This window comes from Notothenia rossii (assembly GCF_949606895.1).
Source record: "Notothenia rossii genome assembly, chromosome: 1".
Taxonomy (NCBI): domain Eukaryota; kingdom Metazoa; phylum Chordata; class Actinopteri; order Perciformes; family Nototheniidae; genus Notothenia; species Notothenia rossii.
In genome coordinates, this window is record NC_136912.1 from 21,060,263 (window position 1) to 21,086,553 (window position 26,291).

At 41.5% G+C, this 26,291-nt stretch overlaps 2 protein-coding genes across 6 annotated transcripts in view; one reads left to right on the forward strand and one right to left on the reverse strand.

The window, feature by feature from the left end:
- Nucleotides 1-24,261, forward strand: part of rbfox2 (RNA binding fox-1 homolog 2) — a 34,432-nt gene extending 10,171 nt beyond the window's left edge. Inside the window, exons 1-12 of one of the 5 annotated variants that reach the window (XM_079646231.1) lie at nucleotides 526-1,016; nucleotides 9,941-10,144; nucleotides 10,567-10,728; nucleotides 11,257-11,310; nucleotides 11,451-11,543; nucleotides 15,252-15,339; nucleotides 17,003-17,059; nucleotides 17,176-17,326; nucleotides 18,022-18,067; nucleotides 20,348-20,439; nucleotides 20,655-20,751; nucleotides 21,129-24,261. In XM_079646231.1, the coding sequence (XP_079502357.1) occupies nucleotides 984-1,016; nucleotides 9,941-10,144; nucleotides 10,567-10,728; nucleotides 11,257-11,310; nucleotides 11,451-11,543; nucleotides 15,252-15,339; nucleotides 17,003-17,059; nucleotides 17,176-17,326; nucleotides 18,022-18,067; nucleotides 20,348-20,439; nucleotides 20,655-20,751; nucleotides 21,129-21,173 (1,122 nt within the window). In that variant the 5' untranslated portion in view covers nucleotides 526-983 and the 3' untranslated portion in view covers nucleotides 21,174-24,261. Of the gene's footprint in view, nucleotides 1-525; nucleotides 1,017-9,940; nucleotides 10,145-10,566; nucleotides 10,729-11,256; nucleotides 11,311-11,450; nucleotides 11,544-15,251; nucleotides 15,340-17,002; nucleotides 17,060-17,175; nucleotides 17,327-18,021; nucleotides 18,068-18,457; nucleotides 18,495-20,347; nucleotides 20,440-20,654; nucleotides 20,752-21,128 lie in introns of those variants that run through there. The other 4 variants (XR_013801946.1, XM_079646230.1, XM_079646228.1 and 1 more) reach the window with 4 other exon arrangements.
- On the reverse strand, nucleotides 22,954-26,002 carry LOC307016895 (retinal cone rhodopsin-sensitive cGMP 3',5'-cyclic phosphodiesterase subunit gamma-like). The gene is made up of 2 exons (XM_079646264.1): nucleotides 25,840-26,002; nucleotides 22,954-25,495 (listed from the first exon to the last, which is right to left on the reverse strand). The coding sequence occupies exons 1-2, from the start codon at nucleotides 25,947-25,949 to the stop codon at nucleotides 25,378-25,380; spliced, it is 228 nt and encodes a 75-aa protein (XP_079502390.1). The 5' UTR covers nucleotides 25,950-26,002; the 3' UTR covers nucleotides 22,954-25,377.
- Between the last annotated feature and the right edge of the window lie 289 nt (nucleotides 26,003-26,291).

Here is a 26,291-nt window from a genome sequence, read left to right on the forward strand (position 1 = left end):
GGGCATCCAGAAGAGGGAAGAGGGGGACTGCATGTCCCAACTTGGTAGAAAAACAACTGTTGTCCCAGGTTGACCTTCTCATAATGTCTTGCATACAAGAAAAAACTGCCTTCACTTCAACTATAAGCTGCATTATTACTGTGACTGTATTCAGACTTCAGCTGTGTTGTAATTTGTTATGGAAACGTTTCTGTATTAATCTATTTAGAGTGCAGTCGTGACTTTTACGGAAAAATGACTTGGGCGCTTATTCAAACAAGAAACAAACATGTAAATTGTGGGAACATTTATGTAACAACGAGCATCTCTAAAAGGGGAGAGAGAGAGAGGAGAGGCTTCTCTTCCTCTCCCAGTGGTGCCTGCAGCCCCAGTTAACTCACCTACATGTAGAAAGAGAACAGAAGAAGAAAGAGAGAGAGCGAGAGGGAGGGAGGAACTGCGCCATGAGAGGGAAACAAATGGGAGGGGAAAGTTTGCAGGTGTGACAGAGGCAGAGAAGTGGGAGGGGGAGGCGTCAGGCTATCTGGGTGAAAGAGGAGGAGGAGAGGAAAGAGCTGGAGAAGAGACAGAAGAGATGAGCAGGCAAGGGCACAGCAGCAAAACACAAGGCAGGGTATAGAGGGAAAGGAAGGAGCGAGTGGGAGAGAGAGAAAGAAAAGAGTGAGTGGGAGACCGAACAAGCGAGCGCGAGAGAGAGAGAGAGATAACGAGGGGAAAGGAGAAGAAAGGGAGAAGTAAAAGCAAGCGAGGGAGAGTGACAGGGACAGAGGCCAGCACAGGAGGAGGAGGAGGAAGAGGAGGGGGGTTGGCATGGCAGACAGAGCGAGCGGGGGCAGAGAGAGGGAGATTTTGAATCTGTGAGACAGACAAGAGAGACTGAGCGGGTGAGGTGACACAGGCTCTGGGAGGGAGAGGAAAGCAAGGCAGCGTGAGAAGAGGAAAGGAGAGAGAGAGGAGCAGTTTGAGTTGTTGCACAGAATACGATGATGGGACTGTACTATCCTTCCGTGTTGTCGGTGAGTGTTTATCTCCATATATTCTTCCTATCGTCCTTTCTGCGTGTGTCTGCGTGTGTGTGCGTGTGTGTGTGTACGCGTCTGCTGCTGTATCTCTTTGCCGAGCCTCCACTGTGCAAGGAACGGCATCAGAGCGGGCTGTCATTGAGCATGAAATGTTAATTAACTGCTAACAGATGAGGACTCTTCTTGACCCGCTTCACTAGAGTGGTCTGGTCAGGGCATTTCAGACTCTCGTTAGGCACCCAGTTGCTACGAGGGACATAAACACAGAAACTAGCGGAGTAGGCGTAGATGACAGCGAGATACAGCGTTGGAGATCGTATCTCTACAATTATGATTTGCTACGGTGCAATGCACGAGTGGCGACGTGTTATTCTACGCTGTTGTTGTGGCATCTGTTCTCCTGCCCAGAGCTAGAAGCACACGCACTCTGAACATCTAGAGCTGCCACTGCCAGAAACTGTGCTCTGCCATGTATTATGTATGCTCCGGAGATACATAAAGTACAGCATGTTAGTCTGTACGGCTGGATGTAGCAGTATGCTGTTTCTGCGGTAAACTCTTTAGATATTTCTGAGTGGAAACAGTGAGGGAATAAGGGGGAGGGTGCGCAACGTAAAAAGTCTTTCTTCTTTATTGCCTCTGCAGCTGTCTCTGCACATCGCTCAAGCCCTGTGAGTGAAAGGGACAGGTGTCCCCAGAAAACAGTTGTCTTTTTACTCTCTCTCTCTCTCTTTCTTTCTCCTCCTCCTATCTTTCTTCTGCATGTCCTCTATTCAGCGCAACACCTCCTCACTGTAATTTCTGTGTCACACATTTCACAAACACACAGCAGCTGAAGCACACAGTGGGCTGCAAAGCTGGTGCGTGAAGTGTCGTTCATATCATTACATTTCGTTTGGTGTGAGTCAGGATCTGTGTGTGTGCATTTCTGCCTATCGTTGATTGCGCGCGTGCTTCTCGTTCCGCTGTACCTTGGATTCCTGCTCTCTTTAATGTTTGACCTCTTTTCTCCCTCCTATTGCTCTCCCTGGGGCCCTGGCAGCTGTTATCTCAATGTTTTCCTCTAAGAGCCCCTGGAAGAGGGGGATGGGTTGGGAAAGGAGTGAAAGAATGAGAGCGGGAGAACAGAAAATTGATTTTTAAGGTGATGGGACCCCCTCAGGCAATTTCTCATGGATTAAGAAGCTGGAATTGTGCAGAGGTAGACAAATGAGAGGAGTTGAAAGCAACAATATTGGGTCAACTGGAGAGAGCTAGTTTTTGCTGTCATGCAATTTCATACTGTAGAGCTGACTCTGCAGGTGTGTGTGTGTGTGTGTGTGTGTGTGTGTGTGTGTGTGTGTGTGTGTGTGTGTGTGTGTGTGTGTGTGTGTGTGTGTGTGTGTGTGTGTGTGTGTGTGTGTGTGTGTGTGTGTGTGTGTGTGTGTGTGTGTGTGTGTGTGTGTGTGTGTGTGTGTGTGTGTGTGTGTGTGTGTGTGTGTGTGTGTGTGTGTGTGTGTGTGTGTGTGTGTGTGTGTGTGGACGGCAGTATATTATTAGTCTTTTTATTGTGTGGCTGTATGCTAATATATTTGGCCCTCGCTGCTGCAAGAGACTTGAAGTAGCACATTGGGTGCAAAAGCTGAAATATGTTCGCAAGCCCCACCTAAGCGTGTGCCCTTAGGCAAGGGAGAGATGCCTACCTGCTGCAAGACTACACACACACACACACACACACACACACTGCCACGCTTTCATAAACTGTAACCGGGTCATGAGGTTTCATCCCCTTCCTCACCCACCCTTCTGCACCTCCCTCCCACCCTCCACAAATTTTGTTATTGATTTTTTGCAGGGTTAACAATGATGGTCGGTAAGTGATCCCAATGAGCTGTGTTGCCGTGGCAACTTGCATGAGTCATACATTTTGTAGGGATTGTTAAATGGTTTTAGGAGTGAAGAAAATGTCGTCGGGAGAGCCATGTGAGGTAAACATCTTTTGAACTATGCCTCTTTAAAAATGAACAAAAAAGACTAAGAAATTGCCCGAACCTGGAGTTAGAGGAGCGGCTATGGCTTTTTGAGAAGCTATTTTCATCTCTAATCACTTCAAAAGCATTCGCAGTGAGTTATATTCGTGAATTTGAAAATAACCTACCTTTTGAAAGAGATAAGGGATGCGCTCGCTGACTCTTGTGCGGTTGACAGTGACAACACTCTCCTATGGCTGGTTTGTGTGCATTTTTAAACGACACACGACAAACAGGCGAGTGCGTTTATTTTTACAGAGCCCTACCTGAGCTCAAACAAGACTAACTCGTTTGATGGTCTTACCTAATGTATTGAAAGACGCGTATGCACGTTTGGTAAACACATGTCCACCTGCTAGTTTGTGTGTTCACCTGCACATTTGTTTGTTTGGGGTGGCGCGTTGCTTTTAATGAGAAATAAATGTGGACAAATAATGTCATCATCCTTTTGTTTGCGGTGTTTAACTTTCATAAAATGCTGCAGTGGAGCACAGCGGGCCATTGACACAGCTTGTGGAGGGATGACGAGGCTAGTCGTGCGTGTCTCCCTGCGCACATGTATGTTGAAGTGGGGTCTCCCAGAAATGGTGTTAGAGAAAGGGGGGTCGTATGTGACACCCTACAAGGGGAGGATGGGGGTTTACTGGGAGGAGTTTGTTTGACAAGCAGGCATGTTACCCTATAAGGAGATTGAGAAGAGTGAGGGAGGAGGAGCCCAGGCTCCAGCGATATCTTGTTGCTATGAAGTAAATGTGCTTGATTGACATGAGTGGGGGCGGGACGTATGCAAGGGTCCCGTCTGGATTTTATGAAGCGTAAAGAAGCGCAGCAGAGAGAGTGGGAGGAAAGGGAGAACAGCAGCAAGAGGAGCGCAGAAGAAGAGCAAGAGGGGGAGGAAGAGGAGGTTTTGACGTGGGATGGAATAATTTAACAAGAGGGTGTCTCCTGGCTCATCGGTATGCCACAGACACGCCGTAAATGTTTCTCCAGCTGTTTGCAGCACGCGTAGCATCGGCATGGTGTCGGAAACCAATATCTGACTTGAGCACAGCTTCTCCATTTAATACAATTATTGAGCCAACATGTGAGCTGCTGCTAACAGCATGAATCACATTTTCCACAGTCAAGTTTGTTTGTTGAATTAGGCTACAGACTGATGGCTGCGGGCCTGAGAATGTAAGTTACTGAAATGCCATTATTCATGTGAAATGACCCGGTGTTGTCCTAGTTAGCTCTTAGCCACGTTCCTCTCCTCCTCCCCGTCTCCTTGTAGCGTAGTGAGACTGCTGCAGACGGGCCGATTTTATAACATGTCTCCTCAGAAACACTTGCTGTTGCTAACTGACCCGAAAGTAAGCCACCGCTCTGAGTCACTGCCTTTGCCTGGCCAACGCATACACTTACACAACCCTTAATGCCTTAACGCCCCAACGGCAGGGGAGCGGAAGCACAAACGCGCACACATGCTGATATGCACACGACATGTACACAAACAAAACGTACACAAAGCTGAGTGCTGGCACAAATGCACAGCCAATCCTTTTCTGTCTACAGGGCAGTACTTTTCTTCAAATTGAACAGGATTGCCCTCCCTCCTCCGTCTTTGTGTTCCTGAGAGAGTGGAGAAAAAAAGCAGGCCACACTATTTTTGTAGATACTGGGCTGTTGACACGGTGTATCAGGAAGAGAGAGGGCTGTTGAGATTCGGGTAAAATGGATCTCCTCTGAAAAGGCCAGTCGTCGAACACAAATACAAGGTTGTTTTTGGCTCCTATTCCTGCTTCTATTTTTGTCTGGCAGAAGGAGTGGCAACAGCCGGGGTTGTCCATTCCCCTGCTAGGCTTTAGTCTGTTTCTGTGCGTGAGCAACGACATTAATGAGGAGGATGTTTTGATTGATAGGGATATAATCTGCTCAGTGGTATAGACTGTGGAGATAATATATAGTATCACAGCCAAGATTTGAAATCCTCAAGTCCTAAGTGTGCAGTAATAAACATTCAAGTCAGCATCATACTGTTCCATCACAACTTGTCAAGTCCAAGACTGACTCATCAGCAGATGAGTGAATTTTCTCATGACTCATCAATGCTGGGACTCGAGTAAAACAACGGGAGCTGCGATGAAAATGTAAATGCAGAGGAGGATGGTAGTTTTCCCAACTCTTTTGATAAGCGGTAGAATGTTTTTGCTCTTCGTCTGTAGACAATATTCTCTGCAGCAGCCATTTGGATCACCAAAAAAACTATTTTCCCTACGATATTGGACAATACAAACGAATGATTAGGCATAGCAGTGCACTGGAAAAATGCTAACTTTAGCATGCTAATATGCTAATGTTTAGAAGGTGTTATGTTTATCAGGTTCACCGCCTTCGTTAAACTTGTTAGTGTGCAGTGTGATAATGTCATTAGTTTAGAACAGGGGTTCCCAACCTTTTTTCCCAAGAGCCCCCCCAAATGACTCTTGGGGGGGCAACAGCGGTAATTAAAGTTTAAAAGTCTCAAAAATGCTACAACTACTGTCACAAACTGGATGAATGTGAAGTATTTTGTTAAAGGAGGATGAAAGCGTAATTAAGGAGCACCATTGAGTGACTTTGATGGTTATTGGACTCAGGATTAATTCATTCAATTAAAGGACGGCGCAAATGAAAACAATTCACAAAGGGATTAAACTGTTTAAAACACATGCTCAAAGTAAGCCGGATTTTTCCGATGTGTTTATGTGGATTCAAAAGTCGTAAATAATCTACAAAATGGAGGAAACCGATCTGATCGGAGCAACTGTGACAAATAATACTGCAACCGGCATGAACAATGACTATGTTTTTAAAAATGCGCTTATCCAGAAAAGCCTGGTTTGGACACCTTACAGGCAGAAGAAACATTTCTATTAAAAAAGAATTATCCATGTCTGTCTTTTTATGCCTTTAATAGCTACTAACTTGAATTTTTATTTTAATTAATCAATAATTTTTTATATTTTATTGTAATGTAGGGACAAGGCTTTTAGTGACAATCATGCATTGCTTTACAATTATATGTAAGAAAAATAAAAAATCTAAATATGATATTTGGCCTCAAATCATCTGAGGCCTGGCGCCCCCCCTGCGATCTTTGGCGCCCCCCCCCCCCCCAGGTTGGAAACCACTGGTTTAGAAGATCTTTTGTCAAAATTATTAAAAGCCTATTATTTTTTACCTAAATTGCTAGATGAAATGCATCATCAGGGGAGGCAAGCGGTGGAGAGATCAACATTTGTCTTGTTTTTCATTTTTATAATAAGCTGTTTGCTAACATGTTGCAGCAATAAGGTAAAACTCTGCACGTAGGTAAAGTCCAAGTGTATCGCCCTCTTTTTACTTTGTTCATTTCACCACTTGACCCAACCGGGGTGATCAACTTTCCCTTTCTAGTGTGACACAGGGGCAGGTCTAGTTTCCTTATTTCTGTTTGTCATGCAAGTGGGCTCTTACCTGGTAACTTGGCATGATTCTAGGATGAGCAGATGTAAGAAGAAGTCTAAATGTTTCTGAAGAAGTGTATCATTTAGCACATAATGTGTTGATGTCTCCTGCTGTTTAAAGCCCGATCTAAACAGACTAATGTTTCTCATCTCGGCTCTCTTTTTCTCTCACTCTCAAACCTAATGAATGCAGGATGTCTCATCCGAGGATTTCAGCTCATGTGCACATTATTACCATCAGTGATGTAACAGTGTTACAGAGAGAAATGCCTTTGCATATTAACACTTTTCTGGCCTATTTTTGAGCTTTTGTAGATTAATTAGAGCCTAGAATTCTAACTACTATTGAAAGAAAAAGGTATAAAAAGAATGGTTGACAGGAGAATATGTCCACGTTGAATTAAGTTTCTGACTGACTGAGATTGAGATATCGCAGATCTAAATATGTATTTACTTGCATGATGATATTAAAACATTTACAGGGCAGAATGAGCCTGTGACTATAATGACTAAATGTTTGTGAAGAAGTGTAACGGTCATTCTGCTACTTGAAACTTGGTTAGGACAGGAAAGCAAGGATGTGAGGGATGTTATCACGTATCAAATTCTTATTCTAAATACTTGCGGGCAAGATTGGAAGAGGTTCATACAGCTGCAGGGTTTAGAGGAGCGGACACAGCTGCTATTTCAAAATGTGAATGCAGTTTAACTTGGACTCTGCGGTCAGTAATCTGGCGGCTGTGAGGCTCGAGTGCTCGGCACAGCCAGAATAGAAACCATGTTCTCCATATCCTGAGGTGGAGACTCTTCACCTGGCAGGAGAGCAGCAGAAGCGGTTTAGGTAGGATGTGTGCAGTGAGTGGGATGGCAGTGCAGAGTCATGATGAACACACATTTACTGTATGTTATCGGGGAGAGGAGGGAGTGAGATAACAGGATTGCTGGTTGTGGTTATCCTGCTGAAATCAGGCCAGAGCTGCAGTCATAAAAGGTTCAGAGTATCTCAAAGCATTCAATGTTTTCTCAGAAAATGTGCTTGGAAAAGTGAAATGGACATCAGTTTAACTCGGTGAATTTATTTGAGTAGAAATAGAGAGTAGATATTAAATATGTTAGTGATGTTAGTGCCAGAGATTTGTAGTGTTGCAGAGGTCTTTACTGTCTTAAACATGTATCTGTGTCTGAACACTTTTGTATTACAATTAAATATGGGTTATATATGGGTATAGAGGTCCTGACCTGCACGGCAGGGTGTGGCATTTTCTAAAAAAACATTTAATATGTAATGCAACATACCCCAACTAATGAGATGATGTTTTAATCTCTACCTGTTAATTGATTATTTCTGTAAAGTCACTTATTTTTGATTTGTAAATATGAAACACAATACGTAAAGCCTGGTTGCATTACACATGTGTACCTGTGTCATTTACACGACAAAGTGTCCCTATCACTGTCAACTCGGTGCAGCTCTGCTGTCGCTGCTCTCATGTCACAATATCGATGGGATCCGTGTCGACCGTGTGCATCGCCGCTTTGTTGCTGAGTCGAGGGGCCCGGCTACCGTGTCACAGGTGTGACGCTGAGAAAGGTCAAAAGCTGGGAGACAGATGGCGTGAACACACAGAAACACACTCAAACACACTTTTAACTCTCCCAAAGGGACAGCGATCTATTGTGCAACTCAGATGGGCATCGCTTCAGCATCACACACACACACACACACACACACACACACACACACACACACACACACACACACACACACACACACACACACAAGCAGATGTCTAGTAAGCATCTCTCTAGTGGTATAAAGAGAAGCTGAATATTTATTTTATTAATAAAGTATTGTTATTATTACCTGCTCCTAGTGCCACCATAATTAGTTCTGCTGCTAATAAAAAATGATAACAGTTCAAGTAATTATGACTCTTAAAAGTTGGAGGGAAACCTGAAGACAGAAAGAGCATAATCATATACAGAAGCCATTGCTTGCCTTTTTTTTTTATTCTACTCGGTTATGTAACCTCCCTCTATTTGCATCTAAACTCAACTGGTTTAGCAACTGTTGTTTTTCATGATCTGACTTTGTGTCTTTTGATTACCTTGTCTGCTTTCTAAAAGGAATTATTTGTTCAGTTTTGTAGTTCTTTATTTTTTATGTTCTAATATATCTTAATGTCAGACTGTGACAGATTGCCAGTGGCCTTTTTAATTAATGGTTGAACTGATAAAAACACCAGGGACAAAATGCAATTATGCCCAGGACTTTTGAATCCCCTTCAAGGTCTAATTCTTCATACTTTATAAAGCCATGCTAGCTGAATTTAATATAAGTCTGTACAAATATTCAGGAATAATTGTAACAACTCTCCACTTGATGCCATCATCAGTTCAATATTGTCCTGTGTCCATACGTTGTCCCATCGTCATCAGCTGTTTTTAAGAGTGTGGTAATTAGCTTAGTTTGCTTATCAAATGCCAGCATGCTAACTACTTAAAGTAAAATGGTATGATTTAATCCATGTTAGCATGATGATTCATCCTTAATCGCAAATCTCCAGAGCAGAGCAACATGACTTTATACTTAGTCTTGCTATGAATATTGTATAATGCTTGGTCAATAAACCAACAAAAAAGATGTTCTCCCTACTGTCTTGAATTAATCTGCCATCTAGTGCTGCGTTAGCGAGTTATAAAAGGATCTGAGAGACAGTGGAGGTTTGTGTATCTTTTGCAGCCATGGATCAGAGACAGGGTCATGCTTCTTCCATCACTCATCACCTACCATCCCCCCCCCTTTTGCCCCCTGTCCCCACTGTCTCCCTTCACTCTCCTACTATTACCATTTTAGGGTATCTATGCCCCACTGCCAACAGCCAGGAATGTGTGTGTGTGTGTGTGTTGTTATCCCTGTGTCGTGTTTGTGGGTGCCGGTATTGTTCTCCTACGCACTTGAATATAAGTAACATGTTTCTTTTCTGGGGGTAATGATGTTGTTCCCTGTCATATAATAATAGTGATACTTGCGCAGGCTTCCTCACTAACAGTTGGTCTTTGTGTGAGCATTTAGGTGTGTGGGTGTTGGCGTGTCAAAGGTGGCTTGTGAGCAGAGGCGTTTGTGAGTGTGTGTGCAGGCGTTAGACACTCACCATTGTAGAACACTGAGTATGGAGGCATCTGACCCTCAATAATAGATGTGGCTGCAGTGAATATTTAATAGGTGGGGGGTGTGTGGATACATGCACGCATTTACACACCCGTACGTGGGGAAATGGAAATATAATATCCACGCTTGTATGACTTCTGGACTGAGGCTCATGGGAAAGTGGTCTCTGTGTGGTCGAGTGATGCTCTCTGTAAAAGATACTGTGGACGTTAGCCAGCCGGCTACTTTAGCTTTCACTCCTTCCTCACTCTACTCTTCTTTTTCCAACAGGGCGCTCAGGATAATGCTGGCGGTCAGGAGGGCCTCGTACCCCCGCCTTTCTCTGCCTTCCCTCCACCTCCACCGCCGCCCCCCCAGAACGGCCTGGCCCTGGATTACGGGGGCAGCCTGTATGCAGCGGGGGCCGTCCAGGGCCCCGTGGAACTCGGTGGAGCAGTGAACAGTGCCGCCAACGCTGCCAGCCTCAGTGTCCAAGTGAGTGCCAGTCTCTTCCTCTGCAGCCCACATCAGTGCTTTGCCTTGAAAGGGCAGTGAGAGTGTGAAGGATCAGGTTCTAAAGATAACAAAATAGTAGAAATTCTCTTGGACGCACCAATCTGATTGTTTTTTTCCCAAAGATTAGATTAGATTAGAAGCATTTATTTGTTATTATACAAGTACAGCGAGAAGATTAAAGCTATCAAAACATTCAGAATGGACAAGATACAATTCAAAAGACAAAAAAAAAACACTTTAAATGAGTGCACAATGTACAAAAAAGACCCAGTACTACAATAACACAATGCATACACACAATGCTAAGAATCGAGAGAATGACTGGCAGATCATTAGTAAATTAATTGTTTGTTGCAGGCTGGAGTGTAAACATTAAATTATTCCTCTTCCATTCTTCCCAGCAGTCAGATGGGTCCTCCCAGATTGACGGTCAGTCGGGTGTTGGCTCAGGAGGTGGAGGGAGCATCGGGGACGATACAGACGCCAAGGGGTCGCCCAAACGCCTCCACGTGTCCAACATCCCCTTCCGCTTCAGAGACCCCGACCTACGGCAGATGTTTGGTGTATGTAGACCGCAATATCCCCCCTTTTTACCAATATGCATTATTACATAACCTAGAAAAGTAGCTTTATATGAAAGCTTCTAGTAAGTAAAAAGAACGACTCAAAGAACCAATACAGTGACAACAGCACTGTGTCTTCAGATTTCTATTTTTATAGTTTTATTTTGTGTCCTCAAATAGGATTTTCAAATGAAAGAAGTCTTTCTCCCGTCAGTTTCAGCTAAAAGTGCTCCTTTTTTTCATATTTGGATAAAAAACTAAACCTTTACCTGGAAAGCCATCTTGTAGAACGATTTTATATGCCAGATGTGAATATCTGGCCTTATGTTAGGCTTTTTGTAAGAGGAATGTTTTTGAAATGTGGTGCAGAGGAAAGAAGGATATGATGGAAGAAAAAAAAGACTGCCAAAGCTGGCTCAATGCCAGCTCATCGTGGTTGGTCAGTGCTGACACCCTGTGGCAAGAAGCAGTACAAGACTCACGTGCTTGTTCAGCCTCTAAATCTTCCTCACCTTTTTTTTTTTACAGCAATACGGCAAAATCCTTGATGTCGAGATCATTTTCAATGAAAGAGGATCCAAGGTATGAAGTTATTAAAATGTGAAGGAAAAAAAACCTTGTTAACAGAAATGAGCTCAGCGAAAGATTAACGTGTATTTTCAACCCCCTCTCGCTCTCCCCCTCTTTTCTTTTTTCCATCTCCTCGTCTCCTCTGCCCACAGGGTTTTGGTTTTGTAACTTTCGAGACGAGTGCAGATGCAGAGAGGGCCAGGGAGAAGCTTCACGGTACGCTGGTGGAAGGACGTAAAATCGAGGTAACTCACCACCCTTGCCTTTTTTTGAAACGGCGACCATTTTCTCCTCTTCAGGAGTTTCCCCCTTCATATCCGATAATTAGACTGAGTGTGTTCTGGTCGTTTCTGCCCCAGAGAAGGTTTCCGGGTGGCTGTATGTGTCTGACTCTAACCCCTCTGGCTTCACTATAGCATGGTGCAGTGGTGCCACGCACACCACGCACACAGACATCTCTCTGACGGCACTTCCTGTCGATGTTTATGCTGTCGTTGTTGTTGTTGATGTTGTGGGCTGTCCATTGCACCTTGATCTTAAAGCTGTGTGGTTTGCAAAGCATGCTGTGTGGAGTGGCTACACAACAGGCATGGCCGGAAAGACATCAGTACAACACGGGCGCTGTCGATATCCGCTTCTGTAACAGCATGTAGGATCTTTTCTCTTTTTTTGTTTCTCCTGCACCTTTTCCATCACCATCATCACTTCTGTCACGGTCATGATGAGTGGCCACTTTTGGTTTATTAATGATTGGAAGGGGGCGTTATTAGCCTCTCAGTTATTTTTCCTCTGAAAAAAATGCTTGCTGATGATTGTGAGAGGCTACTCTATGTTGCATGGATGGATGATAAGGTCAGATATCGTCATGGAGTTTTTCACTGATAACATCACACGGGTGACTCTGGGTAGCAGTCTTTTTTTAATGAATGACCGGTTAGCAGACTGATGCATGACGGGAAGCAATTCAGGGGGACTTTTTTTTTTTTGTTGGAATGAGACTGCCTTGAGAAGTGTGGTGTCATTTCTGATGCTTCAAAAAAGCTGTTTAATTTCAGACATGCAAGATGGATGGTAAAAAACAATGTTTTGTTTACACACACACTTGCATCCACCACTGCTGAAAAGAACACCAGATATCACGGAAGTGCATTTTGTTGTGACATCTTTTATTATTTGTCAGCATGAGTTCAGATTTCAGTTGCAAATGGCCTTGGAGATCAGATACACCATGCTTATGCCATTTGCTCTGGCTCTTAAATTCACGCTTTATTTTTTGACTTGCCACTAAAGCTCCTCTGCATGCATGATCTCGAAAGTCTTGCGCTCCTCTCTGTCTTTGTGTGGGTGGTGAAGGATTAAAAATATGGAGGGCGGAGAGAGAATGCAATAGATAGCAGTCGTTCCCTCTCCTGTCTTTGTTTCCTTTCTTTTTATTGGTTCTCCTCCATCTCTCTCCACTCTTTTTCACCAGGCCAGTCTGTACGTCTGTCTCCCAGTCTGTGTCCCCACCTGCATTTCTGCTGTCCATCCCTCCCCATATCTCTGTCCATTTCCCTGTCCTGTGATGAAGTTAGGTTTGGAGAAGTTTGATTTTAAGTAACTATTTTGTCAGTTATTTGAATATAATCTGAGCAATAATGACCGGTAGCTTGCCTCCTAAGGTAGATTTTTGTTTATTTCTGATATTTTATGTTTCCATTTGTTTGCTCCTTTATCAACTTTTGATCTGTGTTTGTAGTGAGAGGCTAGGTCGTTGTCAAATGGCTGATACTTGTAGGTGACTGTTGACACGTGACCTGTTACATTACTTCCTCTCTACCAAGAAGTGGGGGTTGCTTTTCATTACCTCGTTTTGTTTATGTTTTTTTTTGGTTCATCATTTCTTTATTACATATATTTTCTCTATTTCCCTGATGATTTTTGTATGTTGTTGTTGTTGTCAGTCTCCACGGTAACTGCTCGCGTGTCCTCACGCCGTTTCCCTGGCAACGGTAAGTTGTGTACACATGGCATCATCTTTGAATGACCCCTCCCCCCCCCAACACATCCGTCAAAAAAAATCTATAAAAAGCACCCAACACCCAAATGACGGCCCTCTTTACTGATAGGAGCCTGATTGATTGACAGAAGCTGATTGGCTAATCCTGTGATTGATTGGGGAGGTGGTGAATGAAACGATTACGAGGTTAGCCATTGATCGCATGGCATTATAAAGGCCACTTGTATAACTGAATGTACTGCATCTATCTGCAAGTGCAACAACTATGACTACCACTTCTTATGCATTCATTCCAATCACCTCTCTAACTGCATTCAGCATTTAATTCCAGAGCTGTATCCTGCATGGTTTACTCTCTTTCTTGTCATCTGTATGACGCCATATAGTATTATGTCATCTCTCTGTGTCATGTGTCAGCCAATAGCTGCATTTCTGCACCTTAGTGGGACAGCATGCCGAAGCATGAGTGCTATGTTAGCTTTACTCGAGAGAGAGGATACTAGTTGTCTGTATATCATGGTGTACTGTAGTACTTGATAATCACTTTCTGTACCACTTTGTAGACCGCAGACAGTTGTAGAGGTATGGCTGTTAAGAATTCAAATTAAAATTCAAGATATATACCTAGATTAATATATTGCACCCCATATAAGATGCTTACCTTAAGCCAATCTTCTTTTCATTAGTAATATGTACATTTTTAAGCATTTCAGTCCTTTGTAATAAAGGAAAACAGCTGCTATGAATCCATTTGAAGACCCCGTCAAAGCAAACATAAATGCAATTGATTAAGACACGGCAGATTTGTTCTGATTCCTTTAAAGAGGTGTCCTTGTTTTACTTTTCGATCAGTTTGGTTCTGGATGGTGTGTGTTGGTGGTTCTGTGGTTCGAGGTCTCTCTGGTGTGCAACACTGATCTGGAATGCCTGGCAGTGTTTCACAACCATGGTTTGATTTGATTTTTTTTTGAGGAATGATATTTGCATCCCCCATTCTCTCTGTCTTTATTTAGTCTTCTCTCTCTTTGTTCTTGCTCCATTTATCATTTCTCCATTGTTGCTCCTGTACAGTTAGATCCAATGTAGGCAAACGGTCGGATGTACTTTTGTATGTGTGTATCGCATCTTGTTGTTTCTGTTTGTTCATTAGAAGAATTGCACATTTGGATGGATTGTTCACTCTCTCTCTTCTCCACATCATGTATGTGTTTTTATGTGTCTTTTCATGTGGACTGGCTCCTTCTCCTGCATCCCTCTATATTTCTCTGTCGTTCTCTCCCTCCCCTCCTTTTTCTGTATGATGTGTATTGGACTGGGAGGGCTGCCAACCTTTTTTCGATTGGTCTCTTGCTGCATCTGATGCTTGCTGATTGGCTAGTTTTTGCTCACCTCTGGTGATGTGATGCGCTCTTGATTGGCTGCGTGTAATTTGTGTATGAACTCTTTGATGTTTTTGCATTGTGTTCAACTGATGAATCTGCAGCTTAATTCACCTTCTTTTCCCTCCTTTTTTTAAAGGTAGCGATACAATGTTCTTGGATTTCTTTTTGAATGCTTTTGTTATGAAATATTTGATTTGTTCTGTGTGCCAATGGTTGCATTGTTTGTGTGCAAAACTGCCTGATTTACTCACCAGGATCCTTGTTTTCAATGTCTTTCTCCTTTTTAAAAGAAGTGCATGCATCAAATACCATCGCTGCTCATCAACAGAATTAACCTCTGTCATAAGTAAACAAAATCAAGTATAATTACACCTCACATCTAAAGCACCATATGAAGACGCTGATCATCATGTGCCGAGTATTTCCCTCATATCTCACAGAATACATTCAGTTAAAGGCAATGTAAACTATATTGTGATTGGATTCTACATCCCTTTGACAAATTCCTCAGTACTTGTTTATCCGCTAAATTGGGTTGAATAAGCTCCTGACCTTTTTTTTGTGGTGTCCAGGTGAATAATGCCACAGCCAGAGTGATGACAAACAAGAAGATGGCGACCCCGTACTCTAACGGAGAGGGCCTCGCTACTCTGCCATACGGTAATGCAATCTTTACAATCTGTTTTGATAAATTGTGACAGTGTTTGATAATATGGCAGTCATAAGTTTCGAGAGTAATTCATTATATCCCATATCATTTTTATGAAGTTTCACAATAGAGTGGCGAAGTCCCTCCCCTTCCGGTGGACCTCCATGGGACCTTATTTCGAAAAGATTATGTATTGAAGTCAATGGAGAGAGAAAGATTATCTTTCGATCCCGTTTGAATTGTGCAACGAATTACACATATGATGTTTTTCAATTTAAAAGATAATTTTGCAAGTAAAACAAATAAAAATGTGTCGTAAAACTGTGAAGTAACACATTTGTTTGTGTGAAACGCGGAATGAACTACATCTCTGGTCTCGCAGAACAGCACACGTCACCAAGATGGCCGTCACTACTGTCTTGTCAACAAAACGATTGACTACCCTCACTATCACCACAATGAAACACGTCCAGAAGAATGTCATGCAAAGCTGCCTGCCTAACCTTTGATTCTCTCTGAACTGTCTGGTCTTTTTAATGTTTAATGTCAACCATTTGTGCAGATAGCATGAAGTAGAAAAGATCGGCGATCGCCGATGCTAGCGTTAGCGTTAGCATTTCTCCCCGGGCTTAAATTGTGTATTATATAATGATCACACCGGTGACAGTACTCTTCAAAGGGTTCACGAAATATGACTACTACTCTTACTGTTTAACATTTTGGGTTACTTAATATTACTTAATATTAAGGCTAATACAAATGACAAGGCTGTAATGCTAGCTAACTTGATCCAGCCTTTTGGTCCTTTCATCAGACGGGAAGCGGAAGAACGAGCAAGACCCAGCCATTGCTGGTATGATAACAACCTGGTACTAAGCAAGCACACAGGCATCTGTTCAAGTTATCTTATCTTAGCCAGCGCCATATAGATAGATTATATCTATATGGCGCTGATCTTAGTTATCTCTTAGTGGAGGAAAACAATTGTGACATCACTTACGCGACTCTGGGATTTGTTGTCTTTCTAGTTGCGTACTTTTCATAGTCTTATATTTCAACAGTTTTACGACAAACTGTGACTTTTTTTACATGGAAATTATTTTTTAAGATTGACAAACATCATATGTGTAATTCATGGCACAATTCAAACGGGATCGAAAGATATGTTTTCTTTCTCCATTGACTTCAATACATTATTTTTCTGAAATAAGGTCCCATGGACCGGAAGTAGATGGGCCTGACTTCGCCACTCTATGGAGTGTAGAAATACAACAACATTTCTATGAAAAGAACAATTATGAAACTTAATTTTGATATAATAATACAAGAAATTCAGTGCTTTACAGTAAGCAAAAATAAATATAGATTAAACTAAAAGAAGGGGTTACAATGCCATTATTAATGTAAGATGAAATTATAAAATCCACTTCATAATGGCAATACAAATTAAGTAATTAAATATATAATACATTCCTATGTTTGTATTATTCATATGTACATGCAGCAGCATCAAAAGGCCTCGGTTTTCTTATTCTCTGATATTAATTTTGTCTAAATGACTGTTTTGAAGTATTATAATATTAACTTGTCCTTGTGGTGACAGATGAGCTCTGTGCAGACAGACCGTAAGGAAGTTTAAAATATTCCCTCTAAACTGTCTTGGTTTCACTATAGCAGGGTGGAAGTTGAGTCCTATGGTTGGAGCCATGTACAGCCCTGAACTCTATACAGGTAAGACAAAAAGGGTAATTAAACGAGTCTGATGGAGAAAAAGATGCACACTTTAAATTAAATTAAAATCTTAAAGGGATCTAAGATGCTTTTCTTTCACCCTCTCTCCATCTCAGTACCAGGGTTCCCATACCCAGCAGCAGCAGCCGCAGCAGCTGCCTCCACCGCAGCGACCTTCCGAGGCGCTCACCTGCGCGGCCGCGCCCGGCCCGTCTACAGTGCGGTCCGGGCGGCTGTGCCTCAGCCCGCCATCCCCACCTACCCTGGGTAAACACACACACACACACACACACACACACACACACACACACACACACACACACACACACACACACACACACACACACACACACACACACACACACACAGACACACACACACACACACACACACACACACACACACACACACACACAAATAACATTGATAACTAAACCAGCAAACTATTATTGATAATAAAACTAGACATGTTGTTATGCATATCACCCTCTTCTTAAATGCATGTCTTTAATTGGTAGAAAATAATACGTCATCATTGTGCATGCTGTGTGATTGAATACATTTTTTATGGAATATTGACATTTTAATTTGCTGAGCTGAAATACCATTTCCTTGTACCGCAGAGGTGATAATGATATGATACTTTAGTGATCGAATAGAGTAGTATTTATCTTTTAATAGACATTTGTCTCACAGTAGTATCACTCTAATGTTTGTGCATATGTATACAAAGAGGTGGTATTTTGTCTTGCGTGTTGCACGGTGTGTAATAATATCACCCTTCTTTCTTTTCTCTCTTTCACAATCTGTTGTGCCCCGCTTTCTCACCTTTCTCTCCTAATTCGTCACTCTTTCATTTTCTACAATGCCCACATGGTGGCGCATCGCACCATCTTTTTGTTTGGACTTTCCACCACCGCTCCTCTCTTCCTTCCCTCCTTCCTATGTCGTCTCTCTCTCAGTGTGATGGCCTATCAGGATGGCTTTTACGGTGCAGCTGATCTCTATGTAAGTATGCCTCTCTCCTCTACTGCTCACTCCTCATCTACAATTTCCCCCTCTTGCCTGTGGGTTTTCAAGTGTGAAACGACACGGACCAAACCCATAGAGATGTGTACTTCTGGGTGTTTTTTGTTTCATCACAGCTAGACACATTTTTTTCCCCCTGATTTAATCTTAGATAACAAATAAATTACACTCATCACTTTAGTTTCCATGAACCATCTCATATATCTTTAAACAATGCATACATATATATTAGTCGCAGTACATTCAGGAGTAGACGCTTCTAGGGTTTGTCTCTGTGCATTTGTGAGTTTAGTTTGTACCAATGTGATTATGAGTGTGTGTGTGCGTGTGTGACCAGGTTGACAATAGCTGTTTCTGTTCTCTCTGTAGACTAGTGTTTCAGGACATTAGTGGCAGATTGCCCCAGGTAGGGTTGACACACTCTGTGTGAGAGCCAGTGTGCATCCTCCTCGTCTCCAATGACTGCGTGCTGCTAGACATAATTGACCATCTGAGATTGAAATGCCTTCTCTGTCTTCTTCTACTAACTCACTGGATTCTGACATGGGTGGAGTTGCGGAAGGGGGAGAAAATAATTATTTTGAAATCTGAATTACGGAATAATTATACCACATAAAACCTCCATTCACAAATAATCTACAGGAGAGAGGTACATTATGGGTAACTTAGGTGCAGTATGTATGGTTGATACTTTTACCTATTACTAAGGGAATAAATCCAGCTAACAATGTACATATTGTTCCCGAACTTAACATTTAGCTCAGTTTGAAAACAAATGCATTTTGTCTTGTTTTGGTGACTTCACACCAAAATTCATCTTTAAATTTATACTTTTGATAATGTTCTTATGGCAATACATATTTAAACTGATTTTATGAAATTATTTGACATTTTCATCACACACTTGTATTCCAAAATGTGAAAATAATTGAGGGTTAAAAAATACTCACAACACATTTTCAAGGCAGGATGTTTTGGTGTTTTAAATTAAATGTAATTTAGAAATATATATTGTACACAAACCTCAGTTAGTAATCTGCATTTCCGTGCATTAATACAAACAGGACTTGTACTAAACAATACATGAATAATAAAATGAAACGGGAGGACAGTTTCTATCAGCAGATAATTCAGACCCCTTCCAGGAATCTCCCTATCTGTTTCACCTGTGGCATGCTAACTGAATCAATGTCGGCATGCAGACATATTTAAAAGGCTGACCCCTCCCCCTGCCAACCCGCCCCCAATTTTCCTTCCCTCTTTCTCTTCTCCATCTTTAAAGTATCTCTATCTGTTATGCTTTATTTCACTTCTCTTCACTTTCTTCATTCTCTCAGATAATCATTTAAACCTTTTCTGTTATTATTCTCTTTTCTTGACTCCTCTTCCTCACCCCCCTCTCTCTTTTCATCCCTCTGTACTATTCATGTCAATTCCTTCTCCCCTTCCCCCCCCCCCCCCCAGTCCAGCCTCCCTCCCTCCCATAGCAGCAGCTGTGTGGTCCTGAATGCGGGGACTTGGTCTTGACTGATCCTCTAGGGTAGAATGCAGCGGTGTTTGTTTGTTTTTTAGGGATGTTTGGCCTAATACGTTCTGAGTTTGGGAAAGCATGCTGTGTCTGTCAGTGATTGGTCGCTGGCCCTGTGAGCGTGAGCGTATGTGTGTGTGTTTTTAATCTGACTGGCTGACTGTCTTCTTACACCTGTAGTTTATTTTGTGTCTGTTCATCAGCTATTCATCCTCAACATAAATAATGACACAATCATCTTGCCACCCCTTCCCCTTTCTTTAACTGTGTGTTTTTGGTAGGGGAACCGGGGTGGGGCACAGTAATGGGTATGAACTCTCTCCCTCCATGTCCAACGCATAGAGGGAAAGATAAAAGCACTTTAATAATACACTGGGGAACGCTACAAACAGTAAGGCACATAATGTACAATTACAGATTGTTTTTGAGTTAGTCATGGAGGGAGAGACCGACACAGAGCCTGAGCTACATCCTTGTGAATGCTGTACTGCACCAGATTAGCCAGTTTGGCTGACTGTCTGCTTGTTAATCTTTCGCTCTCTTCTCAGCAGTTTTTCTCACAATGTAACCCTTTAGATGAACTAATAGTATTAGTGTGTAGAGAAAAAAGCAAACCTTTAACAATAATTTACTCTTGTTTCTGTTCCGTCCCACCTCTCCCTTCATCGTTTCCTCTTGTCACAAACACACTACCCCCTTCCCTCTCTATCCTCTCCATCGCCTCATCACAGGGGGGCTATGCTGCGTATCGATATGCCCAGCCGACTGCGGTAGCAAATCCGGCAGCAGCGGCGGCGGCTGCAGCAGCAGCTTACAGTGACAGGTGAGTGGACAAAGAGACCTCAGATGATGCTCCTTTTAAGCAACTTCCTCTACCACTAAGGAGACACTCTATCTAAGAAAGACACACAAAATCGAAGTGTAGTAACATTTCCAAAATGAGGTTACATATATATAATTTAACGAAATGTCCTTTATTTTTCCTAAAAAATATTATGAGATAACTCATGTGTTTACGCTTTTGTCTATTTTCAATAGCTACGGACGAGTTTACACAGCAGACCCTTACCATGCTGCGCTCAACCCAGCGGCCTATGGCGTGGGAGCAATGGTAAGTTCCCTCAGCCCATATCAGGTAAACAAATTAAACAATAAGGCAAAGAATATATGATATGTTTGTCATTGTCAACAACTGTCATGAAAGAGCAAAACCAACAATGTGTTTGTCTACTTACATTAGCATTTATGTAGGATTGAAAGGAACCTACAGTAATGTGGCTCACTGATTTATTTTTTTACATTTAATGGAGGTCTGTGAAACAGAGGGAAGAGATATAACATGGTTGTGACTAAACAGAAAATACTTGTTAGACCAATAAATTCAAAGTTGTTTCTTGGTTCTTTTATTTTGTTTATTTACAATAAAAAAAATATAGATCACCAGAATGATAATTTAATGTGTAAAGTGATTGTGACCCTTTGACTAAGTGTTTGTCTTTTGTCGTTTCATAGGCCGCGCTGTACAGGGGAGGATACAGTAGATTTGCCCCTTACTAAAGACACTACATTTCCCAGGAGCTCCTCTCTTCCATTGATTTTCTCTGAAAGAGCTCCCTCTGTTGTCGTGGAGATGGACTGCACCCAGTTTTAAAGTGTGGTGTCGACCACAACAAGATATTTCAGATCCCACCCCAGAGCAGTCCCAAGTTTTCTTATATACGCTACTACAGAAATAGAGGAATGCTGTATTAAAGACTGATGGATGGCCTTTATATTTAAAAAAAACAAAGAAGAAAAAAAGACAATAAATGGCCACCTTCCCTATTGCACGGCTGTATTATAGTCTCCCCTTCTTAATCCCTCGGCACTCAGCAGCACAAGACTCGTGATGGAGCCCAGATGTTCTTCCAAAGGCTGAAGGTGGATAACTAAACAGCTGACAACCAAGTATGAAAAAGAGCTGAGTGCTGTGTGGCCTGCACACACTCAACATTAAAGGAGAAAGAGAGGGAATCAAAGTGTCCACGAAATGTCAGAGCGTTAGAAAGCAGGAAGTTGCCTCAAAAGAGAACCGGAAAAAAACATTTTGAAACAGAAAGAAGAGTCACTAAAATGATAAAAACACCCACTGATGGATTTTTATAATTCCTCTTTAAGGTGGGCGGATAGTAGTGAGAGAGGATTTCCATTCTCGCTGTGTTCTGGTAGAGGAGACTGAACATGGCGGCTTGGAGGAATGATGTGTGACGGTTAATAACGCTACAGAAATCACGTCCGAAGGCTGAAAGGAGGGAGGGTTATTAGAGCTGTTCCTTACCTCAAGTTTTCTTAGTATGTGGAAATGGTGAACCTTTAAACTTAAAATTGTTATGATATGCAAAGAAATTAGTTTAGAGAAAAAAGTTACCAAATTATTATTATTGTAATTATTCTCATTATTATTCTTATAAAACCATTATTTTTGTTTGACTCAGCACACCCTGCTGATGTAGAACATGTAGATCCAACAGTGAACCTTGGGGTTAAGACTGAAAATAAACAACAATATAACAAATATTTCACCTTTCTGACTATTTCACACAAATATAGTCTCACATCATATTTTCCATTCACAGGATTTCACTACACTCTGTGTGCAGCCACCACTAAAACACTACAAAAAGTGCAACCCTAAAGCATCGTCGTATTTAATTGATTTTTAGCTTTAGATCCAACAAAACCATCTACCCACAACCCTGAGGTTCAAGCATTTGTTGATCCTTTAATGTAGAGATTTATTATTTGGATTTTCCCCTCATGCTCCATCTTTTATAGAGCAAAGTCCAACATTGAATGAGTCTTCCTGAAACATACTTTAGTAGGTAAATATGTTCGAGATGCTGCCAGCAGCGATTACTGAGCAAGAGAGAGATTGTGTCGGTGAGTTCATAGAAAATATTTAAATGCAAAACACCTTACTATTGTGCATATTTCTATACCGTTGTATTCTATATTTCCAGAGCGTGGCTCTTTTTTTGGCTTTTGTTTTTGTTCCAAAGATTTGTAGAAAGCACATTTTTCTGCCGTATGTATAAATATATTATCTTTGTTATTATCATAATCCTATGGCTGTCTTTATTTACTTCTTTTTCATATTTTGTTTGTCTTTTTTTTTTATTATAGAGTGGCGAAGTCACGCCCATCTACTTCCGGTCCATGGGACCTTATTTAGACTTGGGAAATGATCTTTTAAATTGACAAACATCATATGTGTAATTAATGGCACAATTCAAACGGAATCGAAAGATAATCTTTCTCTCTCCATTGACTTCAATACATAATTTTTTTTGAAATAAGGTCCCATGGATGTCCACCGGAAGGGGAGGGACTTCGCCACTCTATATATATAGATATATATATCTATATATATATATCCGTAAATGTTCTTCCTTCTCCAATAAGGCGCAAGTTCAATTTCAAGTTTATTTTTTTTCTTCTTCTTTGGAGTGAACATCTTGAGCTGGAAGCGCCTAGGAAGGCACAAACTAAAGTGCATGTAACACTATCTAATTAATGTCCTCTGGTTAAATATCAAGTCAATCCACACTACGTTTCGTTTTGTTTGGGTTGATTATAGGATCCGTTAGCGTGACATTTAATTATATTTCAAAACATATTTAGCAGGAGACCGAGACATTTGGAATGAATAGCCAGCAAACCAGCTGTGCTCCTTTCTGTTTGAGTTTTACATTTATTTAATAGTGTTGTTGTTTTGAGCAGAATCCTTACATTTCAGTGGTTTAATCTGTCAGCCTGACCTGTATGGTCTCTCCAGATTTTTTAAAGATATCCAGTCAAATGTGTTAACCTCTTTCATTAGCAGGTAATATTCCAACATGGTGAAAACTAAATGTCATTGTGGGATATGATCTAAGTTGTGTGTAAAATGGGGCTGTTAACTAATTTCAAAGCTACCGTTGTTTTTCATTTCTCACGTTTGGAAAAACAGGTCAATGAGATGTTCTATTAAGTGTGCTGCTGTTGGATTTCATCATGACATTCACCATTTTTGTTGTAATATTTCCAAATGATTACGAATGTGCTCTGGGCAACAACAAAAAAGAAAAGGAAACCTAGCCAAAGATGCTAACCTTCAGTCCCCAACACGTTTTCAACTCAAGGCGTGCTACACAAAATACACAAAGACGGACTTACTGAAGCCCTGACGGCATGGACAAACCAGCATGAGCGATACTTGTCAAGTTTAAAAAAAAAAAAAAGTTTTGCATGAATCTTGTGTCTTTAATATTTGACTCCTGAGCAGCCGAGCCCAGTTGCGTTCTTCTTTACCACTAAACTCTCCGGAGAATGACAGGCAGCTAGCCGTTTTTAAGCTAGCTAACACAAAGAGCACAGTGCGGTTTGGCAAAAAGGCCTACTGACAACAAAATGGCTGCCACATAAAGTGGCATCTTCATTTTCCTGTCGCGGTTTTCTTGCCTCTGTATTATAGTTAACTATGTGGCCATACTTCATAGTTGCTATGGTTTCTCAATGAACAGTCCTCTCCCCCTCCTGTTATGTCTATATCCCCCTTGACTGCCATTATGTTTTTTGTTATTGAATGTCCATATAAAATGTTTTATATAAAAATGTTTTGTTGTGATCAGGCTTTAAGTTTGCTTTCTTTTGGTATTCTATTGTTTTAGTAAGATGGATGAGTGTCATTCTGTAGGTTATGTTATTGTACACACAATTAGGGCTTATGATCTATTAAAAATGTTATTGATCCCCAAATCAGTAACATTAAAACCTCCAGCAGAATTGTTTGACAGCCCTTAAAGGGGCACTATAATGCTGATTTTCAGGTTTCATATTTTCAATTGTTGCCTCCCACTAAATAACTGGGACATTTCCACGTTATTTAATGTTCAAGAAATGCCTTATTTTCCTCATACTGCCTGTGCTGCAGCATCTCTTTTCACCCTCTGTCTGAAACCAGAGCCCGGTCTGCTCCGATGCCTGCTCTGTTGTGATTGGTCAATTGCTTAAAGATATTCCTCCCTTAATCCTATAACAATACAATGTGTTGGGGCTCTAGCAAATAGAAGTGCCAGTGTTACATTTCGATGTCACTATGTTACGGAAGTAAACAAAGGAGACCAATCGAGGCGTTTCGGGGTGTTTGGGAGAGTAATTCCCTTTAACCCATTAAGTTCTACTGTCTACTTAAAGAAGACAACATTTATTTGGGGAAAACATTTATTCACATTCTAATACTTTGTGCACACATACATTCATGGTTCATAAAAATAGAAATATATATAATAATAAATAGCTGTACATTAAAAAGTAATAGCTCCAAAGAGGGGAAGTGGAGTAGAAAAGGCAGGAGAGAGTAGCGAAGGTTCAGTGGTGATAAACTGCAAAACAGTGATCGAACCATGCTTACAACAGATTCAGTCCATTTTCTCTCAGAAATTCACAAGCCAAGTCCAAAGTACCGGGGGAGGAAGTTTGATTTATTGCTCATAGATTTGACCCCTCAGTGAAGCATGTATAAATAATAAAGTGTATTATATAATTATTATTATTTGCCAATTTCAGATCAGCTTTATTTAGATATATTTGTTCAAAGTTTCGAAAAACCAGGTGGGCCTAACACAAAACAGACTCAGCTCAGGTATCTTGGAAGGTGATGGAGAACAGGACGAGGTAGGTGGGCCGGGCGAAAGGGAAATCAGTGCAGGTAGAGCGGCTGTGTTGTAAACGCTGCATGTTTCTAGACGATTCCATATTTGGCCAGGTCGCTGAGCTCCATGTCCCCGAAGGCTTCCCATGGGCAGACAACGGTGATGTCTGTGCCCAGACCCTCCATGCCGGGGATTTCGTCTCCGAATCTAAAAAAGGAACAAAAGTGAGTCCTAATTTTCCGTGGAATGTTTTACTTGAGATTTTCTTTGACTTTAATCTGTAGCAGACATTCAGATCCTTCACACTCACTGGCTTCATTTAATAAGATTTCTGTTATTCTTTTAAGATAAATCTTTAAAAAAGAATCTTAAGAAAAGTACTTTGTAGCTTTTGTTGTCAGATACATGTTGTGAAGTTAACAGTACACCATTTCAGTGCAACATTTTAGTGGAGTAGTTTGAAGTAGCAGAAAATGGAAGTGCTTCAAGTAAACATTTAAGTACAGTACTTTAGTAAATGTCTTTCTGCCCCTCTTTAAATTCTCTCTTACCCCTTCTGGCCGGGTTTAGGGGCTTTGCTCTTGAAGGTACGAGCGGTCCTCTGCTTGAACTTGGGAGGGGCCTTCTTTTCGGCGGGAACTGCAACGCCTGCGTCGGCCATCTTTTAAGCACTGAGAGAAAAACAGTTTGTTTTAGTCTTCATGTGTAAGACCTTTCCTCAACATCTTACGTCTAAGCTCTACTGTTCTATGTTTGGACAATATTACAACTCCATGTGAGGCCACCATAAAGCTCATCAGACACTGTTATACAGCAGCTTTGTCTATTTTTACACCTTGGCTTTAAAGATTACTCATGGCCAAGAGACCAGAATATCACAAAGTTCATGTAATACTTTAGCTACTCTAGGGTCAGCACACATACAGAGCCATATGTTTCACAAAATAAACACTGAGTCTAAGGAATTTTTTTTTTTTTCAATCTCCTCTAATCTTTGCCCTCA